The 18,686-nt window shown below is 46.2% G+C and overlaps 1 protein-coding gene across 1 annotated transcript in view; it reads left to right on the top strand.

Moving 5' to 3' along the window:
• Nucleotides 1-18,686, top strand: part of LOC138570183 (ubiquitin-conjugating enzyme E2 E2) — a 1,314,846-nt gene that overhangs the window by 1,116,868 nt on the left and 179,292 nt on the right. The window contains exon 5 of the mRNA XM_069648864.1: nucleotides 7,349-7,496. Within this exon, the coding sequence (XP_069504965.1) occupies nucleotides 7,349-7,496 (148 nt within the window). The remainder of the gene's footprint in view (nucleotides 1-7,348; nucleotides 7,497-18,686) is intronic.

The following is an 18,686-nucleotide window of genomic DNA, read 5'->3' as shown; positions in this document are numbered from 1 at the left end:
ATTTATTTATTTATTTGAATTTATAAAGCGCACAGTGGCCCTGGGGCATCGTGGCGCCATAACCCAAAGCTCTGCCAATCCACTGTCTATATCTGCTAGCTGTCTCAGACCTTTCCTTTCCCGATAAATAAAGCAACCTGGATGGGTGTCCTGGGAAAAGTTCAATTCAATATCACAACCAGCCTATCCCGCACATCCTTCCAGAAGTCTCGAACTCTGGAACAATCCCATTCTTAAAGCGGAAGATGGGTTGGTAACTATCCGAAGCGTTTCGTTTGGGTTAGTGCCTGCTATCACCACCCTTGGGCGGTCGTGGGGGGTAGGGGCCAGCAGTTGTTGCTGATGCAGTCGGAGAAGCTCCGGGCACGCTGTGCAGATACAGCACGGTAAGCTTTTGGAGCCGAAGGAAAGCGATGAGCTGTGGTTGTCATAGGGGGCCTGATTACAGAAACGTTGCCCCGCAACAAGTGCAAACTTGCACGGTATTAGCACTAGGGCAAAGTTTGCCCTATTTTTAAAATTCTGTAACATATTACAAAACAATTGCACTATTGTATTGTATTCGTTATTTATACAGCGCTCTTTCCCCATTTGTATGGCCTCAATGCGCTTTGTGATTGGAGCGGCTTATAACGCCCGATCTAGAGGGATCGTAATTGATTAACAGAATAGGAAGACTTTTGGAGTTTACTCATTGAACTTTATGAGTAATTCTCTTTCTGGAACTCAAAGTGCGGATGTTCGGCCAGATAAAGTATGCACTGTAACTTTATAGTGCCTGTCTTGTCCCCGTTTGTGTTAGGTCTGTTGGAGCTATATCTATGTTTCACTTCCTGCAGGAAATGACGCAGTTCTTTTTGACTGTTGCGTTTGTGGAATGTTAATACCTTGGTGTACATTTCTCATGGCCCGCATTTGTTCTCGATGGAAAGAAGGAAGGGATTGGTGTAGAATCAAGTGAGGGTGCCGCGATGCTGGCTGCTGGCTGCTTTGCATAAGATCAAATAGCATTTCAGGAGCCCAATGACCTTCGATTTGACAGATATGTCTGTGACAGTAATTCAGGCACGCATTCCTTCTGATCATGAAATGCACACTGGGTCTGGTGCTCATTTCATATGTTAAAATTCTCACCCTCATAGTAAAATGCCTGAAAGCTATGGGACCATTTCCCCATTCGGGCTGGGGACATTGTACGAGAGGGAGAGAATGTAAGTGAGGACTGGCGCAGGGCACTGCACTCGAGAAGGAATGGCATCCCATCACTAGTTCACAATGCCAGGGCACAGGTGAGGCGTGCACCCCCTTGGGCTCCTGACCTTACGGTGTGTGTACTTACTCGAGACATGGGTCTGCAACCGTTGCCTCTCCAGATGTTTTTGCGGTGAATCAAATCACTCCATCCAAAAGACCAACTTTTTGACTGGGAAAAGTTTAAAAAGCAGAGCCAGGACAGATGCACCAGATCACACTGGTCTATAGTTCTGTGCTGCTGGTTCCCATTCTAGGGGGGTGCCGCTGCTCACTTTGGGGGCTCTCCACTGAGGTCCTCGGAGTCCTAGCTGAGGAGAAACGCACCCCCTGTGGATGTGGAACATCTGCAGCTCAGCATCTGGCCTCGCACCAGTTCATAAGAATGTAAGACCTCTTCATCATTTCTAAAGCAATGTAAGAGTAGGCGGGAGGTCTAGATGTTGGTGCTCTCATAATCAGAAAACAGGTGGAGGAAGAGTCAGGAGTAGACTTACTGTCTGACGCGGACAGAAGCACAGCTACAGAATAGTGACGTCCAAATGCAGGGCGAATCGTTGACCGCCTCCCCCAAGGCCAGCAGAGAGGATCAACCATGACCAGCACAGAGGTACGTGCAGTGGGCGCGCGCCTCATTCTGAATGCAAACCATGTGGGCTTTCTCTGGATGTTACCCCGCCTGTAATTTAGGTCAGTCTGATTTTTTCTGGCCTACATTTTGGGGTTTGAAGATAGCTGCGTGGGGGTGTAGGTAGGGGTGGAATTGGGCAGGAACAAGCTGGAGCTGCTCTTTGGAAAAGATGGTTTTGCCGGATTGCTGTTCAGTGTAGTTCTGTAACCTGGTTGCAATGTATCCCTGTACGCTTTTGAATGCGCGCTCAGGGAGACGCGCGGGATGCAGCGATATAGTCATTTCCTTACTCTCCAGGACAGCCCAAGCCCTCTGTCTTTATCTGGCTGTCACATTTAATTTCAGTGGGTTTTTTGGACACAGACACTAAGCCTCATACTCCATTTTCTCTGGATGAATGTGCAGTCACTGTTGTTGGTTTGTTTCTAGATCTATATCTTGTCACAGTAGTGTTGTAGACCCCTTATTCCATCTCGTCTTTCCTGTATCATTGGTCCTGTTGGGCGTTTTTGTAGCGTTTTATAATTTTCACTGTTATTATACCTCAATGAGTCTTGTTTTAGATTAATGTCACCCTCATAATTCCGAGGGCTGAAATTCAGACTTTTTCTTTTTAACCGACCCCTTACAGCACAATATATATTAGTTAGGGGGTTATGTGATATTATAGTAATATGGATGGGATGCGGGGGGTATCTCCCCACATATAAATGTGCTGTAAAGGGGGTTACAAAATGAGGCGTTTTCGTCCGTCAGAATTATGGGGATCGCAGTGATCACATAGATCCTTTTTCTGCACCAGCATACCTCTGAACTCGCACGCTTTTAGCAGGTGTCACCTGCCATGTAAGCAGATCTCTCGCCCACCAAGCCCCGACAGGCTCATATAAGTCAATGGGCTTTCACCCACCCAAAAACAAAAAATCTGCTCTTTTTACCTGCCCTGGGGCCACAAAAGGTTGAGGGCTATGCTTTAAATAAATGGGATTTAGTCCAGTTGGCATTAGCAGTTCTGAGCATGGTGAGGGTTGAAAATAGTAAATGTTAAGAAAGCATACAGGTGCTGCGTTTCAAGGGCATTTGAAACACTTTGCTCAGAGACCCGACTGCATGAGATGGAGTGCCGCAATAGAACCCACTTAGGAGAGTAGTAGTTTGATCAAAGTGCCACGTGACATGATAGTCCAAGCATGAGGGCCGCCAGGGAAATGGCATATTGCAGCATGGACGGCTCTAGAGCGACTGCTCAGCGCAGTAGTAGAAATCGCGACAGCAAAATATCTGAAATGCTATTGGCAGAGAGCTGCTGCACACAAGGACTCAACAAACGTTCTATTTTCCCCGAATCCTTGCTGTTCTCGGTCATCGCTACTCTGTACTTGGAGCAGGGGGCGGATCCATCCTCAAAATTTTGGGCGGCTTCTTGCTGATAGATTTTATCCATCAGCAGTGAATATTGGATACTGAGGCGTGAGCCTCATTACTTCATCCCCTCGGGTTGAGTATGTAGTCGTGGGTTAGGATTCTTCATGGTTTGTGTGACTTGTCACGTAGAGCTGGTTTCACCGGGTCTTTGCCTTAATAGGCCGTGGGTAGCGGTCGAAAGGGTTTGAAGTGGTGGCAGTGAGTCTTCAGATCAGAGGGTTCTCCAAATTTTGGGGCATTTGGATGACAGTTGTAAAACCTGGTGTGATTGGGGCCATTAACCCATTGCGCTGTCAACCTTTCCCCTCATTTCTCTGAGACTTCTAAGCGATATAATTCAAACAAAGTAGAGTATCTGAGACAGAGTTTCCAAAATTACAAGGTAAGATTTATTTTGCGCATATCATACATTCGAGCAGACTTCAGGTTCATCCACGACCAGTATTTCATGAAGAGTGGAGAAGTGAAGTGCCTGAATAGTAAACAGCTTCTTTTTTTATACAAAAACTGAGCTTGCATCAGCATAGGTCATTTGTTGTTCATTTGCAAGAGATAACACTTCAAAGATGTTCAGACTACATACATAATAATGCCCTAATCCCCAGAAGGCAGAACAAATTGCATATTCAACTAGGGATGTAACGGTATAACGGTATACCGTTAAAGATACCGTGAACCACTTAATTGAACAATAATAACTGTCACATTGTTTATACCGTTCATACCGTGCTTTTCAATCTGATTTGGAAAGGCTGCAGTAAGCAAGTGCTGCGCAGTCTTGGTCTTGCACTGTTGGATGTGCCGTCTGCCAAGTAGTTTCAGTTGGAGCAGTTTTTAATGCCATTCCATAAACCACACGTGCCTGACACAAAATCAATATGTTAGCAATAGGAAGAATAGATACAGTGCCAAGAAGGAAAAGGGTTTACTTTGGGTTGGCGGCTTTGGGGTTTATATATTTATAATGGATAATGTTCTCTAAACATATGGCAATGGGGGATTTCCCTGGTTCTATCATTGAATTTACATATAATAAGTCATACTGCGAAATTCACTCATCTCTGTGGGTATTCGCTGCTGCCATACCAAAGGGTAACATGTCCATGATTACTGAACACCTTTTGGCCCGCAAGTAAACTAAAGGCTGTAACGTAAAGAGAGTGCCTCTGTGTGTGTGTGTGTGTATATGCGCACAAGCGTATACTACCATCAGCCTCCATTGATCGGTGGCATGCAGGTTATCAAGATGGCAACATGTTCATCTTCACCAGTAGCCAGTGGGGGAGCATAAAGCCTAAATGACCACTTAAGAAAATCTATTCAGTTTGCTTTGCCAGTTGCAGCAGGGCTCCCCCCCTCCTCCTCTCCACACGTGTGTTTGTGTTTGGTGGAAGCAAGGCATTTCAGTGGAAAGTATGTTGAAAAGCCCAATTCTGGCCCTGGGTGCCTGGTTTTGTTTGTGATGCTAAATCTGTCAATGTATGACCTTTTAGAAAATATTTGTTAAGATTATTTAACTCCACCTGCTATACCGCGATAACCATGATATACCGTCATTTGGCAAGAAGGTTATCGTACCGTCATAAAACTAATACCGTGACACCCCTATATTCAACAGATGTTATTGTTATATTGTGAATTTCCACTTTACTTATGGCTTTAATGACAAACTCTGTTTGCCAGTCCACGGACAGTGACTTATGTTTGAGGCCTTAAATACAGAATCCACTTTCCCTCTGTTCCAGCAATATTCACCCTATTTGCACAACCTTAAAAAGATATATTTCGTGCGTTTTAACAAAGTGGAAGAGCTGAACACTATGACACAATGGGCCTCATTATGAGTATGGAGGTAGCCATGTTGCTTTTAGCGGCATGGCTACCCCCATACCGGGTCTGGGTTCTGGGAATAAGGAATTACCGGGCCATTCCGACCTTGGAGGGCCCGGTAATTCCCTTTCCCAGGACCCGGACCTGGTACATCCCCATTCCCATTTGAGCCCCCAGAGGGCTCAATGGGAATGGGGAGGATGCTAACAACGGGCCCGTTAATGACGGGCCCATTGTTGGCATTCTGGTTGCTAGCGGGTCCCGCTAAGGACGCCTGGTTTTACCAGACGTCCTTTGCGGGACCCGCGAGCAGACCTCGTAATGAAGCGGTAGAGGGTTAACGCCGCCGGCAGCTCTACTGGCGCCATTAACCCTCTAACGCCTTCCTTGTAATGAGGCCCAATGTGTAACTAACCTCTGCGGGTGCTCGGTGTTTACATAGCATTTAGAGAAGAGAATAGGGCCATATTGGAACAGCCTAACCTACTTCGCAGAATAGTAGGACCTGTCCTTATTGTTATTTAACCTAGGATTATCGGTGAAGGCCAGGTGACTAAGACATGCCCTCTCCACAGACCCAGCCTTTTCTTGTAATGACTGACTGACAGAGGAAGCCATGAACACATTTCTATTTTGTTTCTACTCAATGACTGACAAATACGACTCCATTTTGAATATTACTGAAAGAACAGGATTTTGATCGCAAAGAAGGGATTCGCTTAGGGCTAAAAAAGATGCATATTATTATATTCTAAACCCTCTGAGCCCAGGAGGCTGAATAGCTATTACACCTTCCTTTGTCATCTTTCACACCAATTCAGAGGATATTTAGTTTCACAAGGCGATACTTATCATTGGAGGCGTTGGCCCTCAAGTTAAGACTTTGGCTTCATCATAGTGGGTATATTGATAAATCCTCAGCAGGATTTTGTCCTCTGCCAATGAACGTTTGCTGATTCTATCACGTTAATGGTTGTTGAACCGTAAATAATGTGCTCTCCCAGCTTTAAAATGTGACTGGCTCTTGCCTGTTGCACCCCTTTCAATCGACACCCCAGACTCCGTCACAGTAGAGTGCTGTCTTCTGCCTGCAACCACTCAGTGTAGGAGGGCTTAAAGTCAGAGGGGGTCAGAGGCATTAAAGATTAGAGACAGTCCAAAATGATGCATGGTGCCAATCACGCAACCATGCTCAGTCTATTTATAATAATGTCCTCAAACTGTACTAGAAACTGCAAACTCTGAAAAATGCTTGGTACGAAGAGATGTTCTACTTTCCCTCATTTCGATCAGTAGTCGCCTCTCCTCCAACCCCCTCGTATTGTTCCAATTGTAAGTCTTTCCTACTCCATCCCCACCCCACCCTTTTCTTTCCGCCCTAGACCATGAACTGTCGCCACCGGGTGGGCGCGCGCGCAATGCACCAATTAGTCGTTACCTTTGGCGCTACAGGTAATGTTAACCAGGGAACAGTGGGTGTACTTAGAAGGCACATGAGACGCTACTTATTTCCCTACATTGTAGTCGATTCACAAAACCACACTCAAAGCTGTAGAGAACCCCAAATGTGCCACAGACATGTTAATGTTAAAGGACACTTGTACCGCGCACTATCACCACCGAAGTGGTCCCCTGGCGGCTCTGAAAAAGGGGACGAGAGGGCGTGGGTTAGTGGGAATAAGCTGGAAAAGTGCAAGAGAGCAGTGATGTGCTGTTGGCAGCCTCAGCCCGGTGGGTCCGTTGGCTGGGCTTGGGGTGTTTTATGGTCCGTCGTCGTTGTGTGCTGTTGTGCAAGTCTATGTGTGGTTTGTTTTGTTGTTGCATTGTTGTGAAGTTTGTGCGGATTGCTGCATTTTAGGCTTGTGGTTGTGTTTGGTTAGAGTTTGAGAGGTGTATGCAGAGGGATGGAATTGTTAGTTGGTTGGTTAGTTGGCATTGCTGTCCTTGTAATTGTGGGATTCCATCTCGGTGCGGTACATGCTAACAGTCACATTTCTATCTAGATTCGACACAAGCTAATGTTCATGGCAACAGCCTTACTGGGTAAAGACATTGTGACGCCAGACACCTTTTTGGTCTTTGTGTCAAATGTGTCAGAAAATGTTCTGTTTGGGAATGCCTGAATTTTAATATCTGCTATAAAACAGCACATTCCAGGATTTCTTGAGCACCCTATTTTCAGTGACATGTCTAAGTGTTTTTCATGCGCAGGTCACGTTTCGGACGAGGATCTATCACTGTAACATCAACAGCCAGGGGGTGATATGCCTGGACATCCTGAAGGACAACTGGAGCCCGGCCCTGACCATCTCCAAGGTGCTGCTGTCCATCTGCTCGCTGCTCACAGACTGCAACCCAGGTGAGGTGCTACATGAGAAGATGATCTGGGCTCGAGCCATTGGCTGTGTGTAGGCCTGCAATACTATACGGCGCTTCACTCCCCTCCAGCCCCCCCCCATGTGGATTATCCAAGTGCTGATCTGGGGTTCAAACCTCTATTGCTCTGTGACGGTTCTAATTCCAATAACTCCTGAAACTTGTTCTTGGAGCGCAATGATCCCTGTGTGTGTAAAGAGTCCTGAATCCTTTTGCTTTTTAGACATTGAAGTAATCACCAGTTGCACCTAAGGAGAGCTTCGACTTGGCTCTCGGAGGCAGCATCCTTCTCACAGCCTTAAATGAGACCAGGGCTCCTTTTGGAACGAGTTAATCCTACACCTGAATAATGACTTGACTATGTCTGTAAACTCAGCTGGGCCAGGCTGCAGTTACAATGCATCACTAATAGTCTTGATTTTCTTCTGTATTTTGTGCTATTTTGTTCGTTTGTGCCTGTGTACTTTTATTTTCTTCTCTTCGTTCTTGCTTTTCTTTCCATATATCCTTCACACTTCCCTTTTCTTCTCTTCCCGGTTTTAATTTTTTTTTCCATGTCCCTTCTAATTGCTTTTGTTCCTTCATTCAATCTTTTTCCTCCAATCCACCTTGATTTCTTTTCATCCATATTTCCTTATTGTCTTCCTTCTGTCCTTTCATGTCTCATGCCATCTTTCCCTCTCCTCCATCTTTCTATCCTTTCATGTCTCATGCCATCTTTCCCTCTCCTCCATCTTTCTATCCTTTCATGTCTCATGCCATCTTTCCCTCTCCTCCATCTTTCCCTCTCCTCCATCTTTCCCTCTCCTCCATCTTTCCCTCTCCTCCATCTTTCTATCCTTTCAGGTCTCATGCCATCTTTCCCTCTCCTCCATCTTTCTATCCTCCTTTCATGTCTCATGCCATCTTTCCCTCTCCTCCATCTTTCTATCCTCCTTTCATGTCTCATGCCATCTTTCCTTTCCCTCTCCTCCATCTTTCTATCCTCCTTTCATGTCTCATGCCATCTTTCCCTCTCCTCCATCTTTCTATCCTCCTTTCATGTCTCATGCCATCTTTCCCTCTCCTCCATCTTTCTATCCTCCTTTCATGTCTCATGCCATCTTTCCCTCTCCTCCATCTTTCTATCCTCCTTTCATGTCTCATGCCATCTTTCCCTCTCCTCCATCTTTCTATCCTCCTTTCAGGTCTCATGCCATCTTTCCCTCTCCTCCATCTTTCTATCCTCCTTTCATGTCTCATGCCATCTTTCCCTCTCCTCCATCGTTCTATCCTCCTTTCATGTCTCATGCCATCTTTCCCTCTCCTCCATCTTTCTATCCTCCTTTCATGTCTCATGCCATCTTTCCCTCTCCTCCATCTTTCTATCCTCCTTTCATGTCTCATGCCATCTTTCCCTCTCCTCCATCTTTCTATCCTCCTTTCATGTCTCATGCCATCTTTCCCTCTCCTCCATCTTTCTATCCTCCTCTCATGTCTCATGCCATCTTTCCCTCTCCTCCATCTTTCTATCCTCCTTTCATGTCTCATGCCATCTTTCCCTCTCCTCCATCTTTCTATCCTCCTTTCATGTCTCATGCCATCTTTCCCTCTCCTCCATCTTTCTATCCTCCTTTCATGTCTCATGCCATCTTTCCCTCTCCTCCATCTTTCTATCCTCCTTTCATGTCTCATGCCATCTTTCCCTCTCCTCCATCTTTCTATCCTCCTTTCATGTCTCATGCCATCTTTCCCTCTCCTCCATCTTTCTATCCTCCTTTCATGTCTCATGCCATCTTTCCCTCTCCTCCATCTTTCTATCCTTTCATGTCTCATGCCATCTTTCCCTCTCCTCCATCTTTCTATCCTCCTTTCAGGACTCACGCCATCTTTCCCTCTCCTCCATCTTTCTATCCTTTCATGTCTCATGCCATCTTTCCCTCTCCTCCATCTTTCTATCCTTTCATGTCTCATGCCATCTTTCCCTCTCCTCCATCTTTCTATCCTTTCATGTCTCATGCCATCTTTCCCTCTCCTCCATCTTTCCATCTCCTCCATCTTTCCCTCTCCTCCATCTTTCCCTCTCCTCCATCTTTCTATCCTTTCAGGTCTCATGCCATCTTTCCCTCTCCTCCATCTTTCTATCCTCCTTTCATGTCTCATGCCATCTTTCCCTCTCCTCCATCGTTCTATCCTCCTTTCATGTCTCATGCCATCTTTCCCTCTCCTCCATCTTTCTATCCTCCTTTCAGGACTCACGCCATCTTTCCCTCTCCTCCATCTTTCTATCCTCCTTTCAGGACTCACGCCATCTTTCCCTCTCCTCCATCTTTCCCTCTCCTCCATCTTTCCCTCTCCTCCATCTTTCCCTCTCCTCCATCTTTCCCTCTCCTCCATCTTTCCCTCTCCTCCATCTTTCCCTCTCCTCCATCTTTCCCTCTCCTCCATCTTTCTATCCTTTCAGGTCTCATGCCATCTTTCCCTCTCCTCCATCTTTCTATCCTCCTTTCATGTCTCATGCCATCTTTCCCTCTCCTCCATCTTCCTATCCTTTCATGTCTCATGCCATCTTTCCCTCTCCTCCATCTTTCTATCCTTTCATGTCTCATGCCATCTTTCCCTCTCCTCCATCTTTCCCTCTCCTCCATCTTTCCCTCTCCTCCATCTTTCCCTCTCCTCCATCTTTCCCTCTCCTCCATCTTTCCCTCTCCTCCATCTTTCTATCCTTTCAGGTCTCATGCCATCTTTCCCTCTCCTCCATCTTTCTATCCTCCTTTCATGTCTCATGCCATCTTTCCCTCTCCTCCATCGTTCTATCCTCCTTTCATGTCTCATGCCATCTTTCCCTCTCCTCCATCTTTCTATCCTCCTTTCATGTCTCATGCCATCTTTCCCTCTCCTCCATCTTTCTATCCTCCTTTCATGTCTCATGCCATCTTTCCCTCTCCTCCATCTTTCTATCCTCCTTTCATGTCTCATGCCATCTTTCCCTCTCCTCCATCTTTCTATCCTCCTTTCATGTCTCATGCCATCTTTCCCTCTCCTCCATCTTTCTATCCTCCTTTCATGTCTCATGCCATCTTTCCCTCTCCTCCATCTTTCTATCCTCCTTTCATGTCTCATGCCATCTTTCCCTCTCCTCCATCTTTCTATCCTCCTTTCATGTCTCATGCCATCTTTCCCTCTCCTCCATCTTTCTATCCTCCTTTCATGTCTCATGCCATCTTTCCCTCTCCTCCATCTTTCTATCCTTTCATGTCTCATGCCATCTTTCCCTCTCCTCCATCTTTCTATCCTCCTTTCAGGACTCACGCCATCTTTCCCTCTCCTCCATCTTTCCCTCTCCTCCATCTTTCCCTCTCCTCCATCTTTCCCTCTCCTCCATCTTTCCCTCTCCTCCATCTTTCTATCCTTTCAGGTCTCATGCCATCTTTCCCTCTCCTCCATCTTTCTATCCTCCTTTCATATCTCATGCCATCTTTCCCTCTCCTCCATCTTTCTATCCTTTCATGTCTCATGCCATCTTTCCCTCTCCTCCATCTTTCTATCCTTTCATGTCTCATGCCATCTTTCCCTCTCCTCCATCTTTCCCTCTCCTCCATCTTTCCCTCTCCTCCATCTTTCCCTCTCCTCCATCTTTCCCTCTCCTCCATCTTTCTATCCTTTCAGGTCTCATGCCATCTTTCCCTCTCCATCTTTCTATCCTCCTTTCATGTCTCATGCCATCTTTCCCTCTCCTCCATCGTTCTATCCTCCTTTCATGTCTCATGCCATCTTTCCCTCTCCTCCATCTTTCTATCCTCCTTTCATGTCTCATGCCATCTTTCCCTCTCCTCCATCTTTCTATCCTCCTTTCATGTCTCATGCCATCTTTCCCTCTCCTCCATCTTTCTATCCTCCTTTCATGTCTCATGCCATCTTTCCCTCTCCTCCATCTTTCTATCCTCCTTTCATGTCTCATGCCATCTTTCCCTCTCCTCCATCTTTCTATCCTCCTTTCATGTCTCATGCCATCTTTCCCTCTCCTCCATCTTTCTATCCTCCTTTCATGTCTCATGCCATCTTTCCCTCTCCTCCATCTTTCTATCCTCCTTTCATGTCTCATGCCATCTTTCCCTCTCCTCCATCTTTCTATCCTCCTTTCATGTCTCATGCCATCTTTCCCTCTCCTCCATCTTTCTATCCTTTCATGTCTCATGCCATCTTTCCCTCTCCTCCATCTTTCTATCCTCCTTTCAGGACTCACGCCATCTTTCCCTCTCCTCCATCTTTCCCTCTCCTCCATCTTTCCCTCTCCTCCATCTTTCCTCTCCTCCATCTTTCCCTCTCCTCCATCTTTCTATCCTTTCAGGTCTCATGCCATCTTTCCCTCTCCTCCATCTTTCTATCCTCCTTTCATGTCTCATGCCATCTTTCCCTCTCCTCCATCTTTCTATCCTTTCATGTCTCATGCCATCTTTCCCTCTCCTCCATCTTTCTATCCTTTCATGTCTCATGCCATCTTTCCCTCTCCTCCATCTTTCTATCCTTTCATGTCTCATGCCATCTTTCCCTCTCCTCCATCTTTCCCTCTCCTCCATCTTTCCCTCTCCTCCATCTTTCTATCCTTTCAGGTCTCATGCCATCTTTCCCTCTCCTCCATCTTTCTATCCTCCTTTCATGTCTCATGCCATCTTTCCCTCTCCTCCATCTTTCTATCCTTTCATGTCTCATGCCATCTTTCCCTCTCCTCCATCTTTCTATCCTTTCATGTCTCATGCCATCTTTCCCTCTCCTCCATCTTTCTATCCTCCTTTCATGTCTCATGCCATCTTTCCCTCTCCATCTTTCTATCCTCCTTTCATGTCTCATGCCATCTTTCCCTCTCCTCCATCTTTCTATCCTCCTTTCATGTCTCATGCCATCTTTCCCTCTCCTCCATCGTTCTATCCTTTCATGTCTCATGCCATCTTTCCCTCTCCTCCATCTTTCTATCCTCCTTTCATGTCTCATGCCATCTTTCCCTCTCCTCCATCTTTCTATCCTCCTTTCATGTCTCATGCCATCTTTCCCTCTCCTCCATCGTTCTATCCTTTCATGTCTCATGCCATCTTTCCCTCTCCTCCATCTTTCTATCCTCCTTTCATGTCTCATGCCATCTTTCCCTCTCCTCCATCTTTCTATCCTCCTTTCATGTCTCATGCCATCTTTCCCTCTCCTCCATCTTTCTATCCTTTCATGTCTCATGCCATCTTTCCCTCTCCTCCATCTTTCTATCCGTTCATGTCTCATGCCATCTTTCCCTCTCCTCCATCTTTCTATCCTTTCATGTCTCATGCCATCTTTCCCTCTCCTCCATCTTTCTATCCTCCTTTCAGGACTCATGACATCTTTCCCTCTCCTCCATCTTTCTATCCTCCTTTCATGTCTCATGCCATCTTTCCCTCTCCATCTTTCTATCCTTTCATGTCTCATGCCATCTTTCCCTCTCCTCCATCTTTCTATCCTCCTTTCATGTCTCATGCCATCTTTCCCTCTCCTCCATCTTTCTATCCTTTCATGTCTCATGCCATCTTTCCCTCTCCTCCATCTTTCTATCCTCCTTTCAGGACTCATGCCATCTTTCCCTCTCCTCCATCTTTCTATCCTCCTTTCAGGTCTCATGCCATCTTTCCCTCTCCTCCATCTTTCTATCCTCCTTTCATGTCTCATGCCATCTTTCCCTCTCCTCCATCTTTCTATCCTCCTTTCATGTCTCATGCCATCTTTCCCTCTCCTCCATCTTTCTATCCTCCTTTCATGTCTCATGCCATCTTTCCCTCTCCTCCATCTTTCTATCCTTTCATGTCTCATGCCATCTTTCCCTCTCCTCCATCTTTCTATCCTCCTTTCAGGACTCACGCCATCTTTCCCTCTCCTCCATCTTTCCCTCTCCTCCATCTTTCCCTCTCCTCCATCTTTCTATCCTTTCAGGTCTCATGCCATCTTTCCCTCTCCTCCATCTTTCTATCCTCCTTTCATGTCTCATGCCATCTTTCCCTCTCCTCCATCTTTCTATCCTTTCATGTCTCATGCCATCTTTCCCTCTCCTCCATCTTTCTATCCTTTCATGTCTCATGCCATCTTTCCCTCTCCTCCATCTTTCCCTCTCCTCCATCTTTCCCTCTCCTCCATCTTTCCCTCTCCTCCATCTTTCCCTCTCCTCCATCTTTCTATCCTTTCAGGTCTCATGCCATCTTTCCCTCTCCTCCATCTTTCTATCCTCCTTTCATGTCTCATGCCATCTTTCCCTCTCCTCCATCGTTCTATCCTCCTTTCATGTCTCATGCCATCTTTCCCTCTCCTCCATCTTTCTATCCTCCTTTCATGTCTCATGCCATCTTTCCCTCTCCTCCATCTTTCTATCCTCCTTTCATGTCTCATGCCATCTTTCCCTCTCCTCCATCTTTCTATCCTCCTTTCATGTCTCATGCCATCTTTCCCTCTCCTCCATCTTTCTATCCTCCTTTCATGTCTCATGCCATCTTTCCCTCTCCTCCATCTTTCTATCCTCCTTTCATGTCTCATGCCATCTTTCCCTCTCCTCCATCTTTCTATCCTCCTTTCATGTCTCATGCCATCTTTCCCTCTCCTCCATCTTTCTATCCTCCTTTCATGTCTCATGCCATCTTTCCCTCTCCTCCATCTTTCTATCCTCCTTTCATGTCTCATGCCATCTTTCCCTCTCCTCCATCTTTCTATCCTTTCATGTCTCATGCCATCTTTCCCTCTCCTCCATCTTTCTATCCTCCTTTCAGGACTCACGCCATCTTTCCCTCTCCTCCATCTTTCCCTCTCCTCCATCTTTCCCTCTCCTCCATCTTTCCTCTCCTCCATCTTTCCCTCTCCTCCATCTTTCTATCCTTTCAGGTCTCATGCCATCTTTCCCTCTCCTCCATCTTTCTATCCTCCTTTCATGTCTCATGCCATCTTTCCCTCTCCTCCATCTTTCTATCCTTTCATGTCTCATGCCATCTTTCCCTCTCCTCCATCTTTCTATCCTTTCATGTCTCATGCCATCTTTCCCTCTCCTCCATCTTTCCCTCTCCTCCATCTTTCCCTCTCCTCCATCTTTCCCTCTCCTCCATCTTTCTATCCTTTCAGGTCTCATGCCATCTTTCCCTCTCCTCCATCTTTCTATCCTCCTTTCATGTCTCATGCCATCTTTCCCTCTCCTCCATCTTTCTATCCTTTCATGTCTCATGCCATCTTTCCCTCTCCTCCATCTTTCTATCCTTTCATGTCTCATGCCATCTTTCCCTCTCCTCCATCTTTCTATCCTCCTTTCATGTCTCATGCCATCTTTCCCTCTCCTCCATCTTTCTATCCTCCTTTCATGTCTCATGCCATCTTTCCCTCTCCTCCATCTTTCTATCCTCCTTTCATGTCTCATGCCATCTTTCCCTCTCCTCCATCGTTCTATCCTTTCATGTCTCATGCCATCTTTCCCTCTCCTCCATCTTTCTATCCTCCTTTCATGTCTCATGCCATCTTTCCCTCTCCTCCATCTTTCTATCCTCCTTTCATGTCTCATGCCATCTTTCCCTCTCCTCCATCGTTCTATCCTTTCATGTCTCATGCCATCTTTCCCTCTCCTCCATCTTTCTATCCTCCTTTCATGTCTCATGCCATCTTTCCCTCTCCTCCATCTTTCTATCCTTTCATGTCTCATGCCATCTTTCCCTCTCCTCCATCTTTCTATCCTTTCATGTCTCATGCCATCTTTCCCTCTCCTCCATCTTTCTATCCTTTCATGTCTCATGCCATCTTTCCCTCTCCTCCATCTTTCTATCCTCCTTTCAGGACTCATGCCATCTTTCCCTCTCCTCCATCTTTCTATCCTCCTTTCATGTCTCATGCCATCTTTCCCTCTCCATCTTTCTATCCTTTCATGTCTCATGCCATCTTTCCCTCTCCTCCATCTTTCTATCCTCCTTTCATGTCTCATGCCATCTTTCCCTCTCCTCCATCTTTCTATCCTTTCATGTCTCATGCCATCTTTCCCTCTCCTCCATCTTTCTATCCTCCTTTCAGGACTCATGCCATCTTTCCCTCTCCTCCATCTTTCTATCCTCCTTTCAGGTCTCATGCCATCTTTCCCTCTCCTCCATCTTTCTATCCTCCTTTCATGTCTCATGCCATCTTTCCCTCTCCTCCATCTTTCTATCCTTTCATGTCTCATGCCATCTTTCCCTCTCCTCCATCTTTCTATCCTTTCAGGACTCATGCCATCTTTCCCTCTCCTCCATCTTTCTATCCTTTCAGGACTCCTGCCATCTTTCCCTCTCCTCCATCTTTCTATCCTTTCAGGTCTCATGCCATCTTTCCCTCTCCTCCATCTTTCTATCCTCCTTTCATGTCTCATGCCATCTTTCCCTCTCCTCCATCTTTCTATCCTCCTTTCAGGACTCATGCCATCTTTCCCTCTCCTCCATCTTTCTATCCTCCTTTCAGGACTCATGCCATCTTTCCCTCTCCTCCATCTTTCTATCCTTTCATGTCTCATGCCATCTTTCCCTCTCCTCCATCTTTCTATCCTTTCATGTCTCATGCCATCTTTCCCTCTCCTCCATCTTTCTATCCTCCTTTCATGTCTCATGCCGTCTTTCCCTCTCCTCCATCTTTCTATCCTCCTTTCATGTCTCATGCCATCTTTCCCTCTCCTCCATCTTTCTATCCTCCTTTCATGTCTCATGCCATCTTTCCCTCTCCTCCATCGTTCTATCCTCCTTTCATGTCTCATGCCATCTTTCCCTCTCCTCCATCTTTCTATCCTCCTTTCATGTCTCATGCCATCTTTCCCTCTCCTCCATCTTTCTATCCTTTCATGTCTCATGCCATCTTTCCCTCTCCTCCATCGTTCTATCCTCCTTTCATGTCTCATGCCATCTTTCCCTCTCCTCCATCGTTCTATCCTCCTTTCATGTCTCATGCCATCTTTCCCTCTCCTCCATCTTTCTATCCTCCTTTCATGTCTCATGCCATCTTTCCCTCTCCTCCATCTTTCTATCCTTTCATGTCTCATGCCATCTTTCCCTCTCCTCCATCGTTCTATCCTCCTTTCATGTCTCATGCCATCTTTCCCTCTCCTCCATCGTTCTATCCTCCTTTCATGTCTCATGCCATCTTTCCCTCTCCTCCATCGTTCTATCCTCCTTTCATGTCTCATGCCATCTTTCCCTCTCCTCCATCGTTCTATCCTCCTTTCATGTCTCATGCCATCTTTCCCTCTCCATCTTTCTATCCTCCTTTCATGTCTCATGCCATCTTTCCCTCTCCTCCATCTTTCTATCCTTTCATGTCTCATGCCATCTTTCCCTCTCCTCCATCGTTCTATCCTCCTTTCATGTCTCATGCCATCTTTCCCTCTCCTCCATCTTTCTATCCTCCTTTCATGTCTCATGCCATCTTTCCCTCTCCTCCATCTTTCTATCCTTTCATGTCTCATGCCATCTTTCCCTCTCCTCCATCGTTCTATCCTCCTTTCATGTCTCATGCCATCTTTCCCTCTCCTCCATCTTTCTATCCTCCTTTCATGTCTCATGCCATCTTTCCCTCTCCTCCATCTTTCTATCCTTTCATGTCTCATGCCATCTTTCCCTCTCCTCCATCGTTCTATCCTCCTTTCATGTCTCATGCCATCTTTCCCTCTCCTCCATCTTTCTATCCTGCTTTCATGTCTCATGCCATCTTTCCCTCTCCTCCATCGTTCTATCCTCCTTTCATGTCTCATGCCATCTTTCCCTCTCCTCCATCTTTCTATCCTCCTTTCATGTCTCATGCCATCTTTCCCTCTCCATCTTTCTATCCTTTGTCTCATGCCGTCTTTCCCCCTCCTCCATCTTTCTATCCTCCTTTCATGTCTCATGACATCTTTCCCTCTCCTACATCTTTCTATCCTCCTTTCATTCATGCCATCTTTCCCTCTCCTCCATCTTTCTATCCTCCTTTCATGTCTCATGCCATCTTTCCCTCTCCTCCATCTTTCTATCCTTTCATGTCTCATGCCATCTTTCCCTCTCCTCCATCGTTCTATCCTCCTTTCATGTCTCATGCCATCTTTCCCTCTCCTCCATCTTTCTATCCTCCTTTCATGTCTCATGCCATCTTTCCCTCTCCTCCATCGTTCTATCCTCCTTTCATGTCTCATGCCATCTTTCCCTCTCCTCCATCTTTCTATCCTCCTTTCATGTCTCATGCCATCTTTCCCTCTCCATCTTTCTATCCTTTGTCTCATGCCGTCTTTCCCCCTCCTCCATCTTTCTATCCTCCTTTCATGTCTCATGACATCTTTCCCTCTCCTACATCTTTCTATCCTCCTTTCATTCATGCCATCTTTCCCTCTCCTCCATCTTTCTATCCTTTCATGTCTCATGCCACCTTTCCCTCTCCTCCATCTTTCTATCCTTTCATGTCTCATGCCGTCTTTCCCTCTCCTCCATCTTTCTATCCTCCTTTCATGTCTCATGCCATCTTTCCTTCTCATCCACCTTTCTATCCTCCTTTCATGTCTCATGCCATCTTTCCCTCTCCTCCATCGTTCTATCTTCCTTTCATGTCTCATGCCATCTTTCCCTCTCCTCCATCTTTCTATCCTCCTTTCATGTCTCATGCCATCTTTCCCTCTCCTCCATCTTTCTATCCTTTGTCTCATGCCATCTTTCCCTCTCCTCCATCTTTCTATCCTCCGTTCATGCCTCATGCCATCTTTCCCTCTCCTCCATCTTTCTATCCTCCTTTCATGTCTCATGCCATCTTTCCCTCTCCTCCATCTTTCTATCCTTTCATGTCTCATGCCATCTTTCCCTCTCCTCCATCTTTCTATCCTCCTTTCATGTCTCATGCCATCTTTCCCTCTCCTCCATCTTTCTATCCTTTGTCTCATGTCATCTTTCCCTCTCCTCCATCTTTCTATCCTCCTTTCATGTCTCATGCCATCTTTTGTCTCTCCTCCATCTTTCTATCCTCCTTTCATGTCTCATGCCATCTTTCCCTCTCCTCCATCTTTCTATCCTCCTTTCATGTCTCATGCCATCTTTCCCTCTCCTCCATCTTTCTATCCTCCTTTCATGTCTTCACCATCTTTCCCTCTCCTCTATCTTTCTATCCTCCTTTCATGTCTCATGCCATCTTTCCCTCTCCTCCATCGTTCTATCCTCCTTTCATGTCTCATGCC

The sequence above is a fragment of the Ambystoma mexicanum genome, chromosome 2q (assembly GCF_040938575.1).
Source record: "Ambystoma mexicanum isolate Mex_15411 chromosome 2q, UKY_AmexF1_1, whole genome shotgun sequence".
NCBI lineage: Eukaryota > Metazoa > Chordata > Amphibia > Caudata > Ambystomatidae > Ambystoma > Ambystoma mexicanum.
The sequence above is the reverse complement of the archived record's forward strand: the minus strand, read 5'-3'. Positions and strand labels throughout refer to the sequence as shown.